This window comes from Salvelinus sp. IW2-2015, linkage group LG8 (genome assembly GCF_002910315.2).
Source record: "Salvelinus sp. IW2-2015 linkage group LG8, ASM291031v2, whole genome shotgun sequence".
Lineage (NCBI taxonomy): Eukaryota > Metazoa > Chordata > Actinopteri > Salmoniformes > Salmonidae > Salvelinus > Salvelinus sp. IW2-2015.
Genome location: NC_036848.1, coordinates 12,954,225 through 12,978,795, shown reverse-complemented (window position 1 = coordinate 12,978,795; position 24,571 = coordinate 12,954,225). Strand labels below are relative to the sequence as shown.

General features: G+C 43.9%; 1 protein-coding gene across 2 annotated transcripts in view; it reads left to right on the top strand.

Annotated features, from left to right (window-relative positions):
• The first annotated feature begins 7,061 nt into the window (after positions 1–7,061).
• fgf13a (fibroblast growth factor 13a) overlaps positions 7,062–24,571 on the top strand; it is a 45,992-nt gene continuing 28,482 nt past the window's right edge. Inside the window, exons 1-3 of one of the 2 annotated variants that reach the window (XM_023992465.2) lie at positions 7,062–7,220; positions 13,639–13,749; positions 24,043–24,146. In XM_023992465.2, the coding sequence (XP_023848233.1) occupies positions 7,178–7,220; positions 13,639–13,749; positions 24,043–24,146 (258 nt within the window). In that variant the 5' untranslated portion in view covers positions 7,062–7,177. Of the gene's footprint in view, positions 7,221–9,331; positions 10,298–13,638; positions 13,750–24,042; positions 24,147–24,571 lie in introns of those variants that run through there. The other variant, XM_023992464.2, reaches the window with a different exon arrangement.

The window sequence follows — 24,571 nt, the reverse complement described above, 5'->3', positions numbered from 1 at the left end:
GAGAGAGACTCCTATTAGTCATTCAGGTCAGACCCGTCTCGGAGCTTTGCTATTTCACACACCGTTTGGTGCCTCTGATTGAGATTTATCCACGTCATTACAAGGCACCCATCTCAAACACTGTGTGTATTACTAAGACTGTGTGCATAACTGTGTGTGTGTATTACTACGACTGTGTGCGTAACTGTGTGTGTATTGCTAAGAGACTGGAACCTGGCGGCATGTGCCACTGCTTTAGGCAGCTTAGGCTGGAAGGCAAATGCCGTTCATTGACGTGAATGCAGGTATATGAATTCATGATTGACATGAATGGAATCAAGGATTGCCATTTTGGAATACTTTAAAATGTTGTTCTATGCAGTTATTTCGAATGACGTTTCTCTTCAATATTTGTGGATGTGACACTTTGATAGGGAAGATGTAGAAACCAAGACTGTGGAACTAAATATCCTCTGTCTGTCTGATCAGCGTCACATCAACTCTTTTGAGGCGTGTGAATGAATATTAATAGTGGCTGGAAAGAATTCAAAGTCTCTGATCAATAGCCGTTTTTTTCTCAGTCGAGGAGTCAGTCAGACAGAAAGTTTGGCAGAACAACTCTGCTTTTAGTCTTTGGATAGCACCATGTGTTCTTATAATTAGTCTCCATCGACGTCTAAGACTGTTGACGTCTGTTCCCCCTCTCCTCTGAGACAGAACACCCCATAATTACTCTGCCAGACTCGGATCTCCAAGTCTGCTAGGCAAAAGGTGAGGGGGCATATGGTAATAGCCAGGTATTATATCTAGTCTGCTACTCTGCTTATTTCCTGTGTGTTTTAAGTGAGATGTAAGGCCTAGCTGCTACAGCACAGTGGTTTAATGAGGAAGGAGACTGGTATACAGTTTAGACAGTACTGAATTGATGTTGGATGTTGGATGGACTTCACAGCCCTTTGTTCCCATGTTTGCTATTTTTATGTTTGATTATCTTTATTTCTGAAATACCACTGTGGACAAATACAAACAAGTTCATATATTTAGACAAGGAGCTGCTCCTTTTGGTGGTAGTTATGTAGTTTCCATGGTGGACCTCAGAGCGGCTTTTCTACTTTGTCATTAGTCCCCACGGTGGAGCTCAGAGCGGCTTTTCTGCTTTTTCATTAGTCCCCACGATGGAGCTCAGAGCTGCTCTTCTGCTTTGTCATTAGTCCCCACGGTGGAGCTCAGAGCTGCTCTTCTGCTTTGTCATTAGTCCCTACGGTGGAGCTCAGAGCGGCTTTTCTGTTTTGTCATTAGTCCCCACGGTGGAGCTCAGAGCGGCTTTTCTGCTTTGTCATTAGTCCCCACGGTAGAGCTAAGAGCTGCTCTTCTGCTTTGTCATTAGTCCCCACGGTGGAGCTCAGAGCTGCTCTTCTGCTTTGTCATTAGTCCCCACGGTAGAGCTTGGAGCTGCTCTTCTGCTTTGTAAATTAGTCCCCACGGTGGAGCTTGGAGCTGCTCCCCAACATCGTAGTCAATACCCTGGGGGTACCAGTCCCAGTCACGATAGTCCATGTCTTTATATGCTGCTGCAGTCAGTCCTCCAGGCCCTGGGGGGCAGCAGAGAGCTCTGAGGCTGTCAGCCCAGCCCCGTGGCCCAGCCTTTCAGCCACAACTAGGATCCAGCTCTTCTCCTCACAGAGCCTTGAGGAAGGYTCTTGTCTCTTGTAATACCCCTTCCCCCATCCCCATAACAATCACACATGCTCAGGTGGACAGTCTCCATAGCAACGCTGGTTGTCATCATGGCAGTGGTGGCCTAGTCTACTGTGCTGCAACACGGATGATGTAGCTGTTGTTTACCAGCAGAACCAACTAACTGTAAGCACTCAGAGGCCTGCAGCAATGCAGCGTAGAACTGCCTCATTTGTTACTATATAACGTTATTAATTAGAGATTATGCCATATTGTTCTTCATCCATGGTAGGTCCTTTCTTTGAGCCAGAACTATACCAAGGAAGCTCTTGCGCTGAGCTCAGTGTTTTGAAATGCAATGATTTAGATAACGTTCCAAAATAGACTTTTAAGGAATTTCAATGTACTCTCAGGATGCTACCAATCATATTTTTGATGCTTTGCCCTCTATCAGGTGTAAGCCTCTCACTACAATCAATGCCTGTCCCCCAAGTTCTGCCTCCTCTCAATCCCAAATTAGAAATTCATTAACAATGATTTAACTTGATAGACTGGTGCGATTAATAGAAGGAGACAGACGTATATTTTTGGCTATATCTACAGAGGTCATTATGGCTGCGTTTACACAGGCAGCCCAATTTATGATATTTTTTTCATTAATTGGGCATTTTGACCAATCACATCAGATCTAATCACATCAGATCTTTTTACATCAGATCTTTTTCWGAGCTGATCTGGTTAAAAGACCAATTAGTGAAAAAAATATCAGAATTGGGCTGCCTGTGTAAACGCAGCCCAAGGTTCACAATCTTCGGAGCACATCCCATATCTTGTGGCACTCCGTAACACAGTACCCCTAGCGGGTAGAATATGTAACAGCACCTGCTCTCTGAGGAATCAATGATATCATTGTTTACTGGCAGAGTGACGGAGGCAGGCTGTGTGGTGCTGTCTGAAATATCCGTGTTCACAGCTTGAGCAGCACACCGCGCCGGGATCGTCGCGCTCCATCTGTGTGCCTTTGTATGGCAGCAGGCGGCACAATAGTACCCTGGCCTACGCAGTCACTGTCAACCTGGCACTCACTTCACACCCATCCCGTATACAAAACATACACAACACCAATGGTTCGGCACTCCAATACATCTAGCTTCAGCATTTCTGTCTCTCTCCATTGATCTATATTGCTGATTGTGCTCACAGCTTGGTGTTGTACTGGTTTGCCTTTTATGGCACTGATAGTATTGACGCAATGCTGACTGTGTATGTTGCTCTAATAGCTACTGTAATCGACTGTGTGTTGTACTGGACTTTAGGTTGTCCATGGAGGCTCTCCTCCCCCTCTTGTGAGGCTGTGGCTGGGAGTGCAGTTAGAAGAACAGCGATGGTAACAGTAATGAATGGAACCCTGGCAGGCTGGCACACTGCAGGTCACACAGACTTGGTTTGCAAACACATACAGGCAAACACACGCATGAACACATGCACACGCACGCACGCACGCACGCACGCACGCACGCACGCACGCACGCGCGCGCGCACGCCTCAGCCCTGAGAAGCAGGGCGACCATCTCTCTTTCTCGCCACTCGCATCCCAAGTTGAAAACCTATGCCATGAGCATGTTATTACCGGAGAGCAAGGTATCCGTAGTCCATCTCATCACAGCAGCAGCCAGCTTACCAGTTGAGTTAGACACATGCGTATGCCACACTCAGACAAAGACAGGCATGATTGAAGGTACACATAGATAGACACTTTCCCAGCATCTCTTGTGATGTTCTATTTGTACTGCTGTTGTGTACTGCAGCCCTCCTCTCCTCAGTTGCCATATAGTCACTGATACAGCTACCCTGTCCCTTTGACTGATGGTCTCAGCTTATCCAGAGTGGATCTGAGACACAGACTGTTGTAGTAGAACATGGGGGTCTGCCTCTTGTCCTTGTTGGGGGCCACTTATCCTATGTCAGGATTATTGATGGGCAGTGCATGGGACAGATGGCATGGTTTTATAGAGATTGATGCATACAGCACATACATACCTACCTACCTACCTACCTACAGATGTAGGATCTTAATTTGATCTCAATGCTGCAGGAGAACTTTCCTGCAATGCAGAACGTTTCAAACTTGTAGTGTATTTCAGATGTATTAATAAAGCTTCTGAAGTTTGTAGTTTTCACTTTGAAATGTCAGACATACATATAGTTCATTCAGGAAGTATTCACACCCCTTGACTTTATCCACATTTTGATGTATTACAGCCTGAATTTAAAATGGATTACATTTCAATTTTGTGTCACTGGCCTACACACAATACCCCATAATATCAAAGTGGAATTATGTTTTAGACATTTTTACAAATTAAGAAAAAATGTAACGCTTAAATGTCTTGAGTCAATAAGTATTCATACCCTTTCTTATGGCAAGCCTTAAATAAGTTCAGGAGTAAATATTTGCTGAACAAGTCACATAATAAGTTGCATGCACTCACTCTGTGTGCAATAATAGTGTTTAACATGATTTTTGAATGAGTACCTCATCTCTGTACCCCACACATACAATTATCTGTAAGGTCCCTCAGTCAAGCAGTGAACTTCAAACACAGATTCAACCACAAAGACCAGAGAGGTTTTACAATGCCTCACCAAGAAGGACATTGGGAGATGGGTAGATGGGTAAAAAAAAATCAGACATTGAATATCTTTTAGAGCCTGATGGTTATTAATMACACTTTAGATGGTGTATCAATACACCCAGTCACTACAAAGATACAGGCGACCTTCCTAACTCAGTTGCCTGAGAGGAAAGAAACCACTCAGGGATTTCACCATGAGGGCAAWGTTGACTTTAAAACAGTTACAGAGTTTAATGGCTGTGATAGGAGAAAACTGAGGATGGCTCAACAACATTGTAGTTACTCCACAATACTAACCTAAATGACAMAGTGATAAGAAGGACATCTGTACACAATACAAATATTCCAAAACATGCATCCTGTTTGCAAAAAATAACTGAAGTAAAACTGAAAAAATGTGGCAATGAAGTGAACTTTAAGTACTGAATACGAAGCGTTTTGTTTGGGGCAAATCCAAATCAACACATCACTGAGTACCACTCTATATTTTCAAGCATGGTGGTGGCTGCATCATGTTATTGGTGTACTTGTCATCAGCAAGGACTAGGGAGTTGTTTAGGATAAAAKAAGGGAAAGGGAGACAAATTCACCTTTCAGCAGGACAATAACCTAAAACACAAGGCCAAATATACACTGGAGTGGCCTACCAAGACAACATTGAATGTTCCTCAGTGGCCTAGTTTCAGTTTTGACTTAAATTTGCTGGAAAATATACAGCAAMAATTAAAAATGGCTSTCTAGCAATTGTCAACAACCAACTTGACAGAGCTTGAAAAATATTGAAAAGAATGAAGTGCAAATATTGCACAATCCAGGTGTGCAAAGCTCTTAGAAAGTTACTCAGAAAGACGCACAGCTTTAATCCCWGCCAAAGGTGATTCCAACAAGTATTGACTCAGGGGTGTGAATAATTATGTAAATTAGATATTTCTGAATTTCATTTTCAATAKATTTGCAAAAAGTTCAAAAAACATGTTTTCACTTTGTCAATAGGGGGTATATTGTGTGTAGATGGTAATATTATTTTGTATTTAATCCATTTTGAATTCAAGCTGTAACAACAAAATGTGTAATAAGTCAAGGGGTATGAATACTTTCTGAAGGCCCTGTACATACATACATACATATTTATGAGGTCAATTAAGTGTCAGTATATGTCCCATCATACTATACATAGAGAGGGTCCTGATCACTCCCGCCTATTTAAAGAAAGTAGTCCCTTGAGTCCATCATCAGCTTGATGCATTCTGGCTCACGACAGTAGAGGAGAAAACTAATGCATCCACTTCCGTTGTGGATCAATATTGTGACATATTGACCCTTTTATGTACAAATATCCCTATCTAATGTTTCTGACCTTCAAAACAACCTATAGAATACATGTAGAATTGCTAAGGGCAAATAGTGGTCCCCTTCAGCAAATTCATATGGTTAACTTTTAGTAAATGTGTATGCCCACTAATGTTTCTTCTCTCATGATCTGTAGTTACTGGTGTATATCAAGGTAACATTCTGTCGTTCTGCCCCTGAGCAAGGCAGTCCAATGTTCCCCGGGCGCCGAAGCCGTGCCGAAGCCGTGGAAGTCGACTATGGCAGCCCCCCGCACCTCTCTGATTCAGAGGGGTTGGGATAAATGTGGAAGASACATTTCAGTTGAAGGCATGCAGTTGTACAATTGACTAGGTATCCCCCTTTCCCTTTCCTTTGCATTACTTTGAGGGGTCATKATTTTCAAGGCCTCAACAAAGTCCATTTTTTGAAGTGCAGTCTGTTGGCATCCGCAATGGCTAGTCCTCTAGCAATCGAAGTCTAGTCACTTGCGCCATCTAGTGTTCAATGCTGGCTAGGATCTGCCTCTAAGGACTACAGTACAATACATTATACAATATCACCACATTCACCACACTTCAGGCCTTCATATATAGACCATTACAATGACTGATGCTTGTCTTGGAGAGTAATTTTATTCTATACTCAATGTACTCTATTCAATCTGTTACGCTTTACCGTTACAGATTCCGCGATAGAAATGTAAAGGTCATTTCCGATTGAGCCGACACCGTTTACCGCTAAAGCGGGAGCAATGCCTTTAATATTCAATCACGCTGTAAATCTGACTTTACGCGATGCGGATTGAATAGAGCCCTAAGTAAAGTTCAGTAAACTAAATGTAATCTTTTATATCTGATTAGACATGGAAGATGGTTGTTTGATATAAGAACGCTTGAATCATGTCTATAAGTTGTCATGATTAAATGATATTCAATGTTTGATTTCCCTTTGGCTTTGACAGTTTATGTGATAAAGCCATGTACAATGTGGAAGGCCACTGTACCAGTTTTTATTTTATTTTATCCTGCTTATGTTTCCAGAAAAACAAAGCTCCCATGTAAAAACCATCTGCTAATGCCTTTTGTCATCTCCCGTTGATGTACGTCAATGCATTTCAGTCGAAAGTGGACAGGGCCTGCCTAACCGGTTTACCCGGCACATTAAAGGATCGTTTTCCATCCATTTTTTTTTTGTAATATGAGAGGAAACTATTCTCTGCCCTCGGCAGGAAGTATCTCAGCGAGCATTTTCGATCACTTTTCTTAATTTCTGACACAGAGAGCACAGCAGTTTAGTGACTACACTCCGGATCAACAAGACCTCCAAATGCATCTTTAATGAGCATTTTAGAAAGTCATAATGGCATCTCACTAATGCTCGTCAGTTAATGATCTTCTGCATGTATTGCTGGCCCCGCCTCTACGCCTTTAACGTCTACGCCTATGACAGTTCTTTGAATAATATGGTTTAAACTTTTGTAGCATCTTCTTGCTTTCATTCCAAGATCCGACGACAGTTTGCTCATATTGAGGACACTTTCCTTGGCTTCAGTTATGCATCGAAGCAAGACTTTTCCCTTGAGAAAATCTGCGTCAGGTAGGCGGCTCTTCTCCTTTCCAAGTGTTTCTGCACATTTCCTTTCAGTTTGTTTGGCTTCTAGAGATCTAGCCTACTTTCTGATGCACATTGGATATTCTTATATTCCAATTGACTTTGTGTTTTGCTGCATGGTCTGGCGGAAGATGGTTGTTTTTGACTGTTGAGCACTGTGGAGAGGCGGAGGCGCACGCCCTCTTMCCGGAGCTATCCATGGTGCTGAAGTAGAGATGACCTCAGCGATAGAAGTGCGGTAGATGTCTACCAAATAGAACTAGTCGGAAGTTTACCGTTTATTATACCTAGGCTATGTATACAACTTGATGAAGTTGATGGATAGAATTCGACATTTTACATATTGGTGCATATCAATTGTAACAAACATATCGGTAATATGTTAAACGGTATGTATGTTCAAAGATGATATATCTACAACAGACCACTCAGGTTGTTATTATTGGATGATCAAGTTTGAAAAAGTATAACCTACCTAACTTTCTAGTAAAATATGTAGGCTGTTGTTATACTCTGGAGTCTTGAGTCTTTTCAGAAACCTGCTTTTAATATTGTCTATTCGCTATGACTGTTATAGATGGATTAATGATTGGGAAATAGTTTATTTCTATGTATGAACAAATAATTTAAAAAATGCAGGTCTTTGGCTTCTGTGTGTGGCAGTGTATGCAATAGCCTYCTAATGTACAGCACTATTGATCTATGGATCATGTAAAGTTTGTGTACGGTAGCTTCAAATCTGGACTGTAGGTGGCACCCTTGTGGAGGCTTTGATTCGGATACGATTCACAGAGAGGAAACAGAGATGGGTTTAGGGAGGAATGGGAAGTATAGCTACTGCTGCTTCTTCAGGGAGTTATTGAAAGTAGCCTTGTCYGTGAGGGGGGTGCTGTCTCCTTACGTATGTTTGATCTAACAGTTGATGCAATAGCAGGATATGCCTCCTGTCTTGTTGTGAGGGAGTTTGTTCGATGACTGACCGTTTCACTGAGTTGCGTGCCATCGATTATTTTTTACTCCCACGTGTAAAATGTAGTTAGATTGAATCAGGGGCGTGCACTGTTATGTGTTGCTCTCATGTACTACCAGCTCTCAGTCTCYCGTCAGAAGTAGACGTTCCTCCATGTTTCTCAAACGTTACATTTCGTAGTTGTTCCAAACGTATGTGTATCATCATTATCATCAACATCCTCATATTGTTTTGTTGTAAATAACTGATAAAAATATGTGTTTTGCCCCTCAGTCTAGGACTAGGTTGAACATAACAATAACTATAAAGTATATTTTTTGACCTAGTCGTCAGTGCAAGGCAAAGGCCAGACTACCATGGCAACACGCTGGTCAAAAATGTGGACACGAGCTTCCTGTTGTCGCCACATGCCCATCTCCTCACCCTTCTCTAGAGACAGACAGGATGTGAAATATTGATGATGGCTCAGTTTCAACCCGAGACTCATTTACTCCATCGCCCTGTCTTGTTTTATGCCAGTGGCTGCTTTCAGAGTTTTTCTTCACATGAGTGTATAGGTGGCAGAGGTAGCCCAATCCATCTTCGACTGTGTCAGGGCTTTTCCCACATTCTGAGTCATTGGTCACTGTACCTCTCACTTGAGCACCACGGTCACGTTTGTTTGGGTGTCTGCAGGGAAGCAGGTGGGGGTGGGCAGAATCTCAAGGCAGCGTCGTTGTCCAAGGTACTGCAGTGGAGTTTGGGGATGCAGGTCGCCTTGCTTATCTCACACAATCATAATTAGAAGTGCTAAAATGATTGCAGGGACCATGGCTAATTGTATACTGACAATGCATGATAAGGAAAACGTGTTGTCTATTAATTAGTGTGGGCTACGGGATCTACTGCGAGTGATACGCTTTATGAGCAATTTCATCCCCAACTTTTTGGATAAATCTTTCGTATGCGTAATGGCTATGCCTAAAAGACATACTCATTGAATCGGTATTGAATAATTGAAGGGACAGAGAGAGAGGGTACCAGAATATTCTCCTGCTCCCCTCCACCCCCACCCACCCCTCCCGGTTCCCCCCGCGCTAGTTCTGCGCCTGGTTAGGATGCTCCCTCGGAGCGCAGCAGTATAGCTTAGACTGTGCAATATGCACTGGGGTCCGATACTGTGTTTGAAGCGGTTTATTTCATATGTCGCCTTGTTTGAACAAGAGAGGGAAAACTAATTTAATCTCTATAATAATTAGTCTCTCTATCCTCACCCGTCGCTCTATCTACTAAACCGGTTAAGTCCGTGCACTGTACTAGCAGCGCTTTGCCCGTGACGAGGGAGATTAACGACCTAAAAGACAAGAGGAAAACATCAGCATTGGAAACGTTTTCTCTGCGTTCTCTAACAGGTGTTTTTCTGGCTGCGCATTAGCGCCGTCCACAACCACCTGCGTCTGCGCCAATCTCCATGTGCATGATCCCTGCTTTTGTGGGATGGTGCAAAACGGCTTTTAGGGAAACAGCTGCGCGTTAGTTATGATGCTGAAGAAATGCCACTATTTGTGCTGTACGAGAGTGGAACATGTGTCTCGTCATTTTTTGTTGAGGACTGTTTTTTCCTTCCGGAGATAAGATGCACCGTTACCGAGCTACGCCCAACAAAACCAACAGAAAAATTATCAACTTACAGAACATTTAATAGGCATCATTTTGAAGAAGAGTGGAGGTACTTTTTTATGCACTGACTGCATTTTGAATTTAATATATTTATTTCACAATTAACGACCAATGACTGCGCTTTGCATTTGAGGAATCTTTGGATGACCACTGCTGAAAGATTTTCAATCAAAAATTGAAAGGGTTAGTAGAGGAGAACATTTTTCATAGTCTGGAAGTTTTCTCCGGAAAACCGTCAAACTGGCCATGGCTGCAGCGTTAGCCAGCTCCCTTATTCGGCAGAAAAGGCAGGCGAGGGAGCGGGAGAAATCGAATGCCTGCCGCTGCGTTAGCAGTCCGAACAAGACGAAGCCATGCGAGAAACCGAGCCGYCTGTCTATGTTCTCTCGGGTCAAACTCTTTGGCTCCAAGAAGAGGAGACGGAGGCGACCAGGTCTGTTTTGGGTATCYCTAATTCCGTTAGACCATCACAATTCAAAACGTTTGATTTCTGTTGCCATTTCTTCTGTTTCATCATCACTTTCCCCAACTCTGCTCTGTGCACCAAATATCAGGGGCACTGCACAACCAAAGTGGCTATATAGGTATAGGAACAACATCAACATTTATAAATGATTCGATTTGATACATATATATATATTTTTAAATATCCATAGAATGTTAATCAAAATCTATAAATACAGATTTAGATCAAAGGAAAGACAGTGAGATGGTCTCCCTATGGATGTATTTTAGTTCATGCACAAAAGGGTGACCTATGACATTGCAGACTGTTAATAACTACCTAAGTGATGTATTATATTGGTGCTTCGTCRCTCAATGTCTGCTCATGTAATCCCATGTGGACCAWTACAATAGAGCCAGCTAAACAGGATTAGAACATAACACAAGCCCACTGTGGTCTTTAAATATCATTCCCATGCTTATGTCTGTTGTCTGAATCCACAATGAGCAAGCTTAAAAAAWACTATATGCAGATATATTGCTTTGGTGTACTATCATGGGACACAGGATGTACAGCAGGCATCCAAGCATTTGAATAGTTTTGTGTAATTTCACCAAGTGTAGAAAATGATGAAGGATATTTATACTTTTCTGAAGAATATGTCAAACATACTTTGTGAAGTTTAACACATCCTGTACACATGTATTAAACTTTATATTTGGGGATTTCAAAACCAACCAGCAAAAACTTCCAGGGACATTTCCTGTACAGACAGTGCAGGTTAGTCCACGGTCTGTATTTCAGGGCAGTGCTCTAACAAAAAACTGGCATCCCAAGAGACCTCTCAGTCCCTGAATGGCCCATGCAGTATATTCTGCCAAGGTGCGATTCATGTAGTTAGTGAAGCCTTAGCCTCCACTCCAGCTTACAGCGCCCAGACAGAACCTCATCCACAACCAGAACCAGACATCCATAACCAGAGTATACAGTGAAACAGACCAGCTTGCTTTTGACCATTAGCTGTGCTACATACCAGCACTACCTTACGGCTGGTTCTCTGTGATGTTTACAAAGCTACATGAGCCGTGGACCTCGGTTAATGAGCACCGCTGCGGTTTGCTGAGCGTGACTCAGACCTGTGCTTTCYGACCTAAATGAGCTCCAGTTAATTCCTCTCCCATCAAGTTCACAGGCTGTTTCAGTCTGTTTTGTAAGTGCATTATGCAGGTAGGGGTGGAGTGGAGGAGATTGGGGGTGTGTTGCTCGGGGGGCTGGGGCTAAGCTACCCTGCAGTGTTCCCTCAGAACTGGACCCACACCACGATACCAGCCAGTACCCTCTTTCGTCCCACCTCATCCCCCTCTTCCACCTCCCTGAGGCAGGACTGTGGAGTTGGAATGGGGACGGGGATAGGGAGTGTGTGGTTTACGTAACACATATGTGGAGCCTCGGCAGAAGCAAGATACTTTTCTGCTGCGGCTATGCGAGTGTGTTTGTGTATGGATGTGTTTGGGTGTGTCAGTGAGTGTGTGAGTAGAGATCCCTGAGTCTCCTGGTAGAAAAAGCCGCCCACTGATTTCACCTTATGACGCCATTCTCTGTCTCCGATACATTGTTTRCTTGTGATGTAACACCTTGTGAATGTGTGTTTTTAAGGTAGCATGGGAATTTACAAATCAAGAAGTCTTCCATGAAATTTTATCCTCCAATCCACATATTTTCATTCAATGCACTTTAAGCAACGTTGAAGAAATGCTCTTTATGGCTTGTTACAGGAACCTAGATGGCTACCCAGCATCACGCTCAGTTTACTTATGAATAGTGGACTGACATTTTGGCGAAAATCTCTGCCTTTGAAAAGACGTCAGCCTCCTGATGTATCAGTCTTAAAAGGTTCCTAGAGTAGGGAGCCAGTGGTGCAAAAAATAGCCAAAGCATGAGTACTGGCCAGGCGGTAACCTTTGTGAGGGTAGTAATGGCAGTATTGAAAGGTAAAGCAGATGAAAGAGAGGATGAAAGGTGAGGTAAACTACGGTAAAGGACAGTCCTCTAGGGAAGGGAARACGGGGAAAGGACAGCTCTTAGTGGAACATGACACACCAAAATGTCAAGCTTGTGTCATCATAGACACTTCCAGGTTTAATTTTTTATATAAGATATAGGCAACCGCCGTCCCAACTAAAATRTCTTCAGATGGAGTTTGAACTACTGCCTTTGTTAATCCATTGGCTAGCAGAATTTGCACTTTGTAAGAGTGCACTCTAATTTAGTTGTCCCAGAACATTTCTTTGGATGGCATAGATGGACGGAATTTTTTCCCCCACAATACATGGCCATCCATTACACCATAGAAGGAAGTTGTATACCCCATATTTAAAGCACGGCATTTTCACTCTGGAACAAACAAACATGATATGGACAGTTGGCATTTAAAAAAATCAAACAGTGCTTATCCTGGATAAATATTGACTCTTACTGTCAAGCACCTGCTCTCCATGTAATCCTCTCAGGTGCAGCCACAGGCCCCTTTGGAATAAACCCAGACTTCCTTTCTAGTCTCCCTAGTCCTTCCCTGTTCCTGTGTGTGGTAGAGATAGGAACTGTTTGCTCATACGCCGGTATCCATGGCTTGATCTTCTAGACGTCAGCAGAGATGTGTTTTAACTGGTCCCTTGAGCCTTTGGAGAGCTGAGAATGTGGCTACACTGGGCCTATTGGGAGCAGGACTGGGGAGACTGGTTAGTTACTTAAGCAATAAGGCCCGAGGGGGTGTGGTATATGGCCAATATACCACGGCTAAGGGCTATTCTTATGCACGACGCAACGCAGAGTGCCTGGGTATAGCCCTTAGCCGTGGTATATTGGCCATATTCCACAAACCCATGAGGTGCCTTATTGCTATTATAAACTGGTTATCAACATAATAAGAGCAGTAAAGATAAATGTTTTGTCATACCCGTGCTATACGGTCTGACATACCACGGCTGTCATCCAATCAGCAGTTTATAATGTAGTTTATAACCTAGCGTGCCAGGTTTATAGGATTATAGGTTAGGATATCTTGTTATAAGATACATGGCTGGTGGATGGGTGAACAAGGTTCCTGTGTGGGCACAACTCTAGTATCATCACACCCTACCCCAGTCCGTTTTGGAGAGGGTGCACAAAACTGAACTGAATTCAGCATCTTGATTATACAACAACATCAGCATCTTGATGCAACTTCATCTTTCTCCAGGAATGAGACAAGCCTTGATGCAGGATCAGAGCCTGTCTCCAATCTCACACTCCCCCTCTTCTCCCTCCTCCCTCTCTCCCCCTCTCCTCAGAACCCCAGTTGAAGGGGATTGTGACGAAGCTGTACAGTCGACAGGGCTTCCACCTGCAGCTGCAAGCAGATGGCACCATCGACGGGACAAAGGAGGAGGACAATGGCTACAGTAAGTCTCCTCTGCTCGGCTGGCACCAGGGACATATTCATTAGGGCAGTGGTTCTCAAACTGGGCTAAAAATAATAATWATAATAAATCAAATAGAATGGTTTTATATGAATAATTCTAGCAACAACAGATTAAACGATTTTTTGCCAAGGGGTCGGTGGAACAAGTTAAGAAGGTGCAATACAATACAATATTATTAATCTACAATATAGGCTACCCTTAGATGCACAGCAGGGTCAGGGAGGCACACAGGGATCCACAGTACTTCATCAATGATCCATTTTTTAAACTCAATACTTCTTGTATCTCCCCCCCCCCAAAATGAGTTTGAACATAAATGAACTATAATCTAAGCTTTCAAACTGAAAAACGGTCTCTCTGCCCCATTGGAAAATGTAGAATTGCAGGAAATGATCTTGAAACCTGCAAATTGTTATCTCCAATACGAAGAGGAAGGGCTTTAAAATGTTATTTCCCAGGGCCTGAGACTTGGTAAGTCTTGCCATGTGCTGCAGCAGTCATAATCAAACTCCTTGTATGCTATTTTTATAGCACTCTAAAGTCATAATTGTGTACTGATTTTGAGGGGGTCCCTGATGAATTTGCTATCACAAAAGGGGTCTCCGGCACCAAAACGTTTGGGAAACGCTGCATTTTGCAACGGAAGACGAAAACGAGCATTTTTTTTATTGGACAAGTTCAGGTAGTCCCTTCCTTTTTAGGACASTTTTCTTCCGTGGGGTGTCTAATGAATAGTACGTTGTCCATCAACCTAACCCACCTACTCCACGCTGATTCCAGACCATCATATTTCCCATGTAAATAAACCCGGTCATCAGTTAAGCATCAACACAGTAAACAGTGTACTGGCACAGTAATGAACATCAAATGAACATTTCCTGGCTGATTCCATTTGAAAGAACAAGCACAGCTTTGATCTGTACATTCTGCATTCTGTTCTAAGTTGTGGCTGAATTTCTTTCTCGCTCGGATCACATTTCAGATCTCTCCACTGCTACACATTTACTGCGTATCTCATACAGATAGACTTACACTGACTGTACAAAACATTAAGAACACCTGCTCTTTCCATGTCACAGACTGACCAGGTGAAAGCTATGATCCCTTATTGATGTCACTTGTTAAATCCACTTCACTCAGTGTAGATGAAGGGCAGGAGACAGGTTAAAGAAGGATTTTTAAGAGATATGGATTGTGTATGTGTGCCGGGTGAATGGGCAAGACAAAAGATGTATGTGCCTTTGAACAGGATATGGTAGTAGGTGCCAGGCTCACCGGTTTGTGTCAAGAACTGCAACATAGCTGGGTTTTTCACGCTCAACAGTTTCCTGTGTGTATCAAGAATGGTCCTGGTCCACCACCCAAAGGACATCCAGCTAACTTGACACAACTGTGGGAGGCATTGGAGTCAACATGGGCCAGCATCCCTGTGGAACGCATTTGACACCTTGTAGAGTCCATGTCCTGATGAATTGAGGCTGTTCTGAGGGCAAAGGGGAGGGGGGGTTCCTAATGTTTTGTACACTTAATGTATTTGGTTCAGTCTATTTGTATCCCTCATCAGAATTAAAATCCCATATTATCCCTTCCTCATATTTTCCAAAGCCTTTGAGATGTGTAAAACAAACAATAGAATAGAAAGTGGCTTACAGCAATGATATGGAGCATTATATTGTGTTTAGAGAGATCAGTGCAGGTGCTGATTGGCTTTTTTAATCTGTTACAGACCGTAGTAACACCAGGCTTTCAGTAATCCACACAGTATTGATAACGCAGTACCAGTACTCCCACTGCTCAGGGTCCTATGTTCTACAATGGGTTGATTAAAGTAGAGATAGGTAGCAAAACAAGAGCATACATCCACCAGGCACAAACACAATCCAACACATGTGGACAGATAGATATTAGATAGATGTACAGACTGATGGYTGTTTGAGGGCCTCTGCACATGGAGAGTCCCAGGGTTTTCTGTGCAGGCTGTTAAGAGATGCACTCATCCTGATCACCGCACAGTAACTATTGACTGACAGCTGCTTCCTGTTTTGTAATTGCTGGCAACGGTGTTGGATGTCATATACTGTTGTGACATTATGACGCTCGTCAGTAAAAACATTGCATTAAGAGGTAATTGACTGATGTCGTTATAGGAACACAAGTCCTACCCTGTTCTGATAAGACCTATACTAGAGTTGCCTTGGCAGAGTGGTAGGTAGACTATTAACAGCCCCAGAGCGCTATTCCCTTCCAGCGTTGGCGCGACTCGGAAGTGCCCGCCCTGTGCCTCATGGTGCCGCGTGGTTCGTCGTCAGGGCACTAATGTAGTARCTGCGGCTGCCCGGATCACCATCACCCCGAAACTAATCGAATGTGGCATTCTGTGAGAGTGTAAATTAGCCCCGACTATATTCAATTAGTCACTTAAGCCAGATGACACTTCTATCACACAAATGAACACCCGTTCTGTGCAGCCTGCGTGTCAGTCGGAGCAATAACAGACACGGTAATCGTCTGGTTTTATTATGTTGCCGTCGCGGGGAGGAGAGGGGGAGGGATGAGGGAGGAGGGAGATATGAATAACATAGAGGGGAGGGAGCCTACTAAGAGAAGAGAGAATGAACATAACACACACCAACCACTCCCCACTCCCATGTCTRCTAGAGCTGGTTAGATAGAGATGTTAACAGTTACAGTCCTATTGAGATACGTTATGTAACAATTGGCCTGCTTTTCCCAACCAAAACATTTCCACTTGGAAGAGAAAAATGATAGAGCTGGCTGAATAAGAACGGGAGAAAAGTGAAGCTGTTTGCACCGGTCCAAAAATAGGTTGTTAGGCGCTGGGTGCTCTTGTCTCCATGGTGACYGAAGCGCAGTCCTCTCTGAGCTATGGTGTCTTGTGATGGTGGGAGAGGAGCTACTCAAATGCAAGTGCACACACGCACACACACACACACACACACACACAAGCATTCTAACATTGCTGAGGTAGCACTCATGAATATACAGCAGTGTTCGTTGATGTTTTTTAAAACTTTTGTTTACCAAATCCAGAGCAGCCCAACTTCTGCTCTAGCTGGGCAGGTCATTTTTAGGGCATGGAATTATTTGAGATATCTGGAGGATATTTGTAACTTTTGAAGCAGTATTTTAAAATCAGACAGACTTCATTAGATAGGCAACATTCTGAACCATTATGCAAAATATCGTCCAGCGCATACCAATTCATTTCCAAGTTTCCAAAGAAGGAGCACCGATTCAAGACATTCTCAAAGGCGATTCACCCACCTCTTTCTTGCTGTCATAATGCTGCTTAAGTCCGGTTATACCCTTAAACTAAGATTCACACACATTGATCTAATTGGCTAATCAAGGCGTGGGGTTGGGAGGCGAAGGCTTTGTCGCCGGGTACATTTGAATCTGTGTTAGTTTGTCCCTCCTCTCTCTGTATGTTGAACAGTAATATTTATGCTGATGATCTGAGCTCTGCTTTGTTCCTTCATAATCATCTCCTATATGAATGGTTCTCAGACTACAGTACAGAGGGTTTGAAGTGGAACAATACCATAATATGTAGTCATGTGTTGAACGTAGTTAGTCGCTTACCAGGACTGGGCATGTGTTTTACTGTTATGTTCGTGTTGAACCTCAGGTGTTCTGTGAGATACAAGTAATTGAGTTTTCCCCTCGGAAATCCCAGGCGGCCGATTGGCTGGTAATCCCCCTGAAATGAAGTTTACCGCAGCTGTGTCTGTGTGGGTCTCAGCACGCAGCGAACAGACAAAGAGGGGGAAAAGGAGAGACAGGGGAGAGAGAAAAATATTAAGCGGATAGGTCCATGCCGTCAGATGAGCCGCAGCTCATAGATGGAGAGAGAGAGAGAGAGAGAGAGAGAGAGATGGGAAGGGGTAGAGCGAGCATTATTAAGTGGAGAGATCCTGTCGTGCTGCAGGGGGATGAGCTGTAGCAGGAATGTGGTCGCCTATACCATGAATGTAATGGAATCCTGTCTATTCCCATACTGATACTTTCAACAACAAAAACACTTTAGCTACATCAACAACAGCAAAAAACATACAAACATGACCCACAAAGTACTTCCACCTACATGAAAGCCAGTTACTCCACACATAGATCCTCTGAAAATAGCAGTACCATACACTACATGACCAAAAGTATGTGGACACCTGCTTGTTGAACACCTCATTCCAAAATCATGGGCATTAATATGGAGTTGAACCCCCTTTGCTGCTATAACAACCCCCARTCTTCTGGGAAGGCTTTCCACTAGATGTTGGAATATTGCTGCTGAGACTTACTTCTATTCAGCAACAAGACCATGAGTGAGGTCGGGCACTGATGTTGGGCGATTAGGCCTYGCTCGCAGTCGGCTTTCCAATTCATCCCAAAGGTGTCCGATGGGGTTGAGGTCAGGGCTCTGTGCAGGCRAGTCAAGTTCTTCCAAACCGATCTCGACAAACCATTTCTGTATGGACCTCACTTTGTGCATCAGCATGGTCATACTGAAACAGGAAAGGGCCTTCCCAAACTGTTGCCAGAGTTGGAAAGACGAAATCATCTAGATTGTCATTGTATGCTGTAGCGTTAAGATTTCCCTTCACTAGAACTAAGGGGCTTAGTCCGAACCATGAAAAACAGCCCCAGACCATTATTCCTCCTCCACCAAACTTTACAGTTGGCACTATGGTAGCGTTCTGCTGGCATCCGCCAAACTCAGATTTGTCGGATACCGAGATGTACCTGGATATARAGCCCAAAACCACTCCCTTTTCCCGGGATAAATAACTGCGAGAAACCGGTAAATAAAAAAAATGATTTATATGAAATGGAACTGGAACAGAAATGGAACTGTTAAATTATATGGGATGTCTAAATGTGGCTTCTCTACGGCCTCTGCATGATGAATCATCAACCCTCGTGGTGGTGACAGACAGTTCACAATGCATGTAGACCTACAGTATCATCTCATCACGGTAACTTTGTTTCTTGTGACAGGTAGGCCTGCATTTGCTGCAGCATAGTCTATGCTACAGTAATATAAAGATCGAATGCGCGTCTCATTTACCCATCTCCATCTGACTTTCGGGGTCACCTTATTTCTTAATTGTAAAGATATCTATACTTTTTTATTGCAGCTGCAGTGTTTTAAAACAGCCTGTTACTCGAATATCGTTGCTTTAAATCAGTGCACATGGGAGCACTCTCTCGCAGTCTTTCTCTCTCTCCATCAACTCCATTCAAATTGAATCCAAATCCAAATCAAATCAAATCAAATCAAATGTATTCATATAGCCCTTCGTACATCAGCTGATATCTCAAAGTGCTGTACAGAAACCCAGCCTAAAACCCCTAACAGCAAGCAATGCAGGTGTAGAAGCTCCAAAACAGATAATCCTGTTCTAGATTGATASATTGCCTTATATATAGATGTCCTACCTCTTTCAGGTAATAAATTCAATGCAGTATTAGCCTTYTATTTAGCTAATTAATGATGGGTTATGCATAATAAGCTTCTAACTTATAGCCTCTGTCTCTTATGCAGTACGCAAGCAACTGTGCTCCGCTGGCCTCTCTCCTTAAAAAACGCTCCTTAYCTCTTGGAGTCCCATGCAAGAAAAGTTTAAAAAAATAATTTTATAATTTCTTATACCAATAGACTATTCGAAMAGGGACGCAAGCTCTTGTTTGCTAAATGTTAAATACAGCAGGCCAATAAAACTCATGGGTAGTTTGAAAGAAGAGCGAATGRGCGATGGTGGTAGGCTAAATCAGTTATTTTTTCTAGCCCATAACCATTCAATCTTCGTGAAGAGAAGTGAAAGCCTTCTGCATCTAATTCTAGTCCRATATCATTCAAGGAAGTCATTCTATTGAGGAAGATATGGACAATGAAACTTATTTCGTTTAACTGTTGAAAGTGAGAAGGAATGAAGCAACAATAGAGAGAGAAGGAAGTAGGCTAATAACATTAGGGGGAAATATTATGAAAGGTATATATGCGTCAGTCGACTAATTATACAAATAAGCCCTATTATATTTCCAAAGTAAAATCAAATTCGCTAGCCTATACTTGTAACTTTGTAGGCCGCATGTGCTGCACCAGAGTCACATATTCTCTCCCTGCTTTATCATGGTTTGAACGATGTGCGTAATTACAGTCCATGTAATGCAGCATAATACAATACAGTATTGTAAAACAGTTCACACAAAAGATTAGCCTGCTGGAGCTAGTTTCATTTATTTACCCAAGAGAGCATATAGCTAGCTATATCTATGGGCTTTTATTTTTCTGTAATGTGCAGTAGCCTATATCATGTATGTTCTGGATAACGGCACAATCATTTGTTTTTTTTGGAGCTTGGGCTCATTAAATGTCTTTAAGGCTCATGAAATGTATTTACCGTATGGCTCATCGGGCTCAGGTAGTATCAGGCTTGAATTTTCTTTATAATGCTTTTGAATGACACTTCCGTTTTTTTCAGGAAATACAGGGTTACCCGGGAGAAAAGTGATTTATTCTCGGGATGGAACATTTATAAAATACCGGGAAAATATTCAACCCTAGTGTGGCTGAAATAGCCAAATCCACTAATTTGAAGGGTTGTCCACATACTTTTGTATATATAGTGTAGCTAGCTGATCCCAGATCAGTTATCTCTGTTTACAAGGCAGCAGATGTTGCTCAGGGTGGAGGGCTCCGGTGGGACTGGGATCAGCCCAGGTCTGCAGGGGAAGAGAGGATGGAGGAGAAGAGAGATGAAAGAGAGGAGAGGAAGGAGGAGACGAGAGATGGAGGGAAGAGAGGAGGACAGGAGAGCAGAGGGTGCATTTACGGCATCATTCTGCAGTACTACCTCTACAGTGGGTTGGAGTAACTTTTTACTTGATGAAATCCCTACTCCTTCTATTGTTCACCATGGAAGCCTGGGGAAACACAGAAGCTGTCTTAGTGTTAAGGTCAGGGGAGAGAGTCCATCACAGCTGGACTGCTTATATGGGCTTCCTCTCTGGAGGGAGGAAGTAGTTATTTAGAGAGGATCTGTGGTGAGCCTTGTGTGGTTGTTCCTAGCACCTAAGTCCTTGAACCTGTCAGTAAACTAAGAGTAAAAGGGAGAAGCAGCGGACCAGTGCTGATGACAAACACATATCAATGCTGATGTTGAAAAGAGAAAACTTTGTCTCTTCACCTTAAATATCCTCTCCCAGTGTTCTTATGTTGCTGGCATCCTATCTGCTCCATATAGACAGGTGCGTGCGTGCGTGCGTGCGTGCGTGCGTGTGTGTGTGTGTGTGCCTGTGCGCGTGTGTGCCTGTGCGAGTGTGTCTGTGCCTGCGAAGTGTGTGTGTCCTTATATTCCTGTGTGATTATGTAAATCCCCTCACACAGAGATGTGCCTGTCTTTATCCCATAGCCCAGAGTGACCCTGTCCTCTGTTACCAGAGGGCATGCATGTGGCAGCACTGTGGCAGCATGGCAGCACTGTGTGCAATTAGTGCCAGCCAGGACAGAAGAGGAGGGGGCAGGACACAGCAGCAAAGCCACTGTTTGGCTCTGATGTTGGCGTAACTCTAAGAATACAGTAACAATACATAACGGCAGTAGTTACAATAACAGCTTTACAGTTGACTCAAACATAAGGCAGTAGTTACAATAACAGGCTTTACAGTTACAATACATAAGGCAGTAGTTACAATAACAGCTTTACAGTTACAATACATAACGGCAGTAGTTACAATAACAGCTTTACAGTTATAATACATAACGACAGTAGTTACAATAACAGCTTTACAGTTACATACATACGACAGTAGTTAAATAACAGCTTTACGTACAATACTATGCATAGTTACAATAACAGCTTTACAGTTACAATACATAACGGCAGTAGTTACAATAACAGCTTTAACAGTATACATACATAATGGCAGTAGTTACAATAACAGCTTTACAGATACAACAGGACATAACGCAGTAGTTACAATAGCAGCTTTACAGTTACAAAGGACATAACGGCAGAAGTTACAATAACAGCTTTACAGTTACAATAGGACATACTGGCACTAGTTTACAATAACAGCTTACAGTTACAATAGGACATAATGGCAGTAGTTACAATAACATCTTACAGTTACAATAGGACATTATGGCAGTAGTTACAATAACAGCTTTACAGTTACAATAGGCATAACGGCACTAGTTACAATAACAGCTTACAGTACAATAGGACATAATGGCAGTAGTTACAATAGCAGCTTTACAGTTACAATAGGACATAATGGTAGTAGCTACAATAACAGCTTCACAGTTACAATAGACATTATGGCAGTAGTTACAATAACAGCTTTACAGTTACAATAGGACATAACGGCAGTAGTTACAATAACAGCTTAACTTTGAGAGAAAGAGCACAAATCACTGACTCTGTTTGCCTTTTTTCAGCGAGCGTGAGCGATTAATATTTATTCATTTTTAGCATTATGTAACCTCTTTAAGGCTACATCATTTGCCTCTCTCGACCGCTGCTCATGCTATGAAAACCCCCTCTCTGTTCCGGAGTTCAAGAGCAAACCTCTGTGGTGGCGGGCAGCCTCTCTCTCCCTTAGCGTATGAATGCAGGGGAGATTGTGGCCAGGGGAGATTGTCAGCTTCCTGGCTAGCACAGTGACAGTAGGACAAAGGTGTGAGCGGGTTTGGCATATGAGGGTAGAGCCGGGTGGAAAGAGGTCTCTGTTCAGCCTGCGAAGCTGAGCAGTACTGTAGCTAACCATGGAGGAGACTGGGGTAGAGTGAAATGATGTGGTTGGCAGGAATAGTGCGGGCAGAAGTCTTAGCTTAATGTATCGTTCTCTACTTAGATTAGCTCTGCTCCTTGGGGCCTCCTGAGTGGCGCATCGGTCTAATGCACTGCACCGCAATGCTAGCTGCATTACTACAGATCCTGGTTTGATGCCGGGCTGTTTCACAGCCGGCCGCGGACGGTAGACCCATGGGCGACACACAATTGGCCCAGCATCGTCCGGGTTAAGGGAGGGTTTGGCCGTCTGGGATGGCCTCGTCCCATCGCGCTCTAGTGACTCCTGTGGTGGGCCGGGCACAGTGCACGCTGACARGATCGCCAGGTGTACGGTGTTTCCTCCGACAGAGTGGTGCGGCTGGGTCCCGGGTTAAGTGGGCATTGTGTCAAGAAGCAGTGAGGCTTGGRMGGGTTGTGTTTCGGAGGACGTACGGCTCTCGACCTTCACCTCTCCCGAGTCCGTACGGGAGTTGCTACCTGCTGGTGTTTAGTCACCCTAGATGCCCCCTCAAGCAGGAAAACTCAGACTGAGGCATGGCTTCACTAAATTCTATTCACTGGTGGATAAACAGTGTGCGTACTCTCTTCTTCACAAGATATTAGACATGTTTTTTCCCCTCCATTTGTTGACAGGATTGTGAGTAACTCTCTCTTTCTCCTCCCCAGCCATATTCAACCTCATTCCAGTGGGGCTTCGAGTGGTGGCCATCCAGGGAGTTCAGACCAAGCTCTACCTGGCCATGAACAGCGAGGGCTTCCTGTACACAAAGGAGAAGGGGTAGAGTGAAATGATGTGGTTGGCAGGAATAGTGCGGGCAGAAGTCTTAGCTTAATGTATCGTTCTCTACTTAGATTAGCTCTGCTCCTTGGGGCCTCCTGAGTGGCGCATCGGTCTATATGCACTGCCCCGCAATGCTAGCTGCATTACTACGATCCTGGTTTGATGCCGGGCTGTTTCACAGCCGGCCGCGGACGGTAGACCCATGGGCGACACCACAATTGGCCAGCATCGTCCGGGTTAAGGGAGGGTTTGGCCGTCTGTGATTGGCCTCGTCCAATCGCGCTCTAGTGACTCCTGTGTGGGCCGGGCACAGTGCACGGCGTGAGGATGAATCCCGCGCAGGTGTAACGGTGTTTCTCCGCAGAGGTGGTGCGGCTGGGTCCCGGGTTAAGTGGGCATTGTGCTAGAAGCAGTGAGCTTGGTTGGGTTGTGTTTCGGAGGACGTACGGCTCTCGACCTTCACCTCTCCCAGTCCGTTACGGGAGTTGCTACCCTGCTGGTGTTTAGTCACCTAGATGCCCCCTCAAGCAGGAAACTCAGACTGGGCATGGCTTCACTAAATTCTATTCACTGGTGGATAAACAGTGTGCGTACTCTTTCTTCACAAGATATTAGACATGTTTTTTTCCCTCCATTTGTTGACAGGATTGTGAGTAATCTCTCTTTCCTCCTCCCCAGCCATATTCAACCTCATTCCAGTGGGGCTTCGAGTGGTGGCCATCCAGGGAGTTCAGACCAACTCTTACCTGGCCATGAACAGCCGAGGGTTCCTGTACACATCAGTAAGTCTCTCCCCAACCTCCTTCTGTGTGTGTGTGTGTGTGTGTGTGTGGTGTGTTGTGTGTGTGTGTGTGTGTGTGTGTGTGTGTGTGTGTGTGGTGTGTGGTGTGTGTGTGTGTTGTGTGTGTGTGTGTGTGTGTGGTGTGTGTGTGTGTGTGGTGTGTGTGGTGTGGGTGTGTGTGGTGTTGTGTGTGTGTGTGTGTGTGTGTGTGTGGCGTGCGGTGCGTGTGTGTGTGTTCTAATGAGTCAGTGTGTGACACCGGTCTTGTTTGTCCTCTGTTGCTCAGTGGAGGTAGTGGGAGTCTCCTTGACTAATCTTGTATGGTCAGTGGAAGAGCCCTGTCTGAGGAAAGTCACCACACCGCACACGCACACACACACACAAGAGAGCACACACACCACAGAGAGCAACAAGCAGGGCTAACCT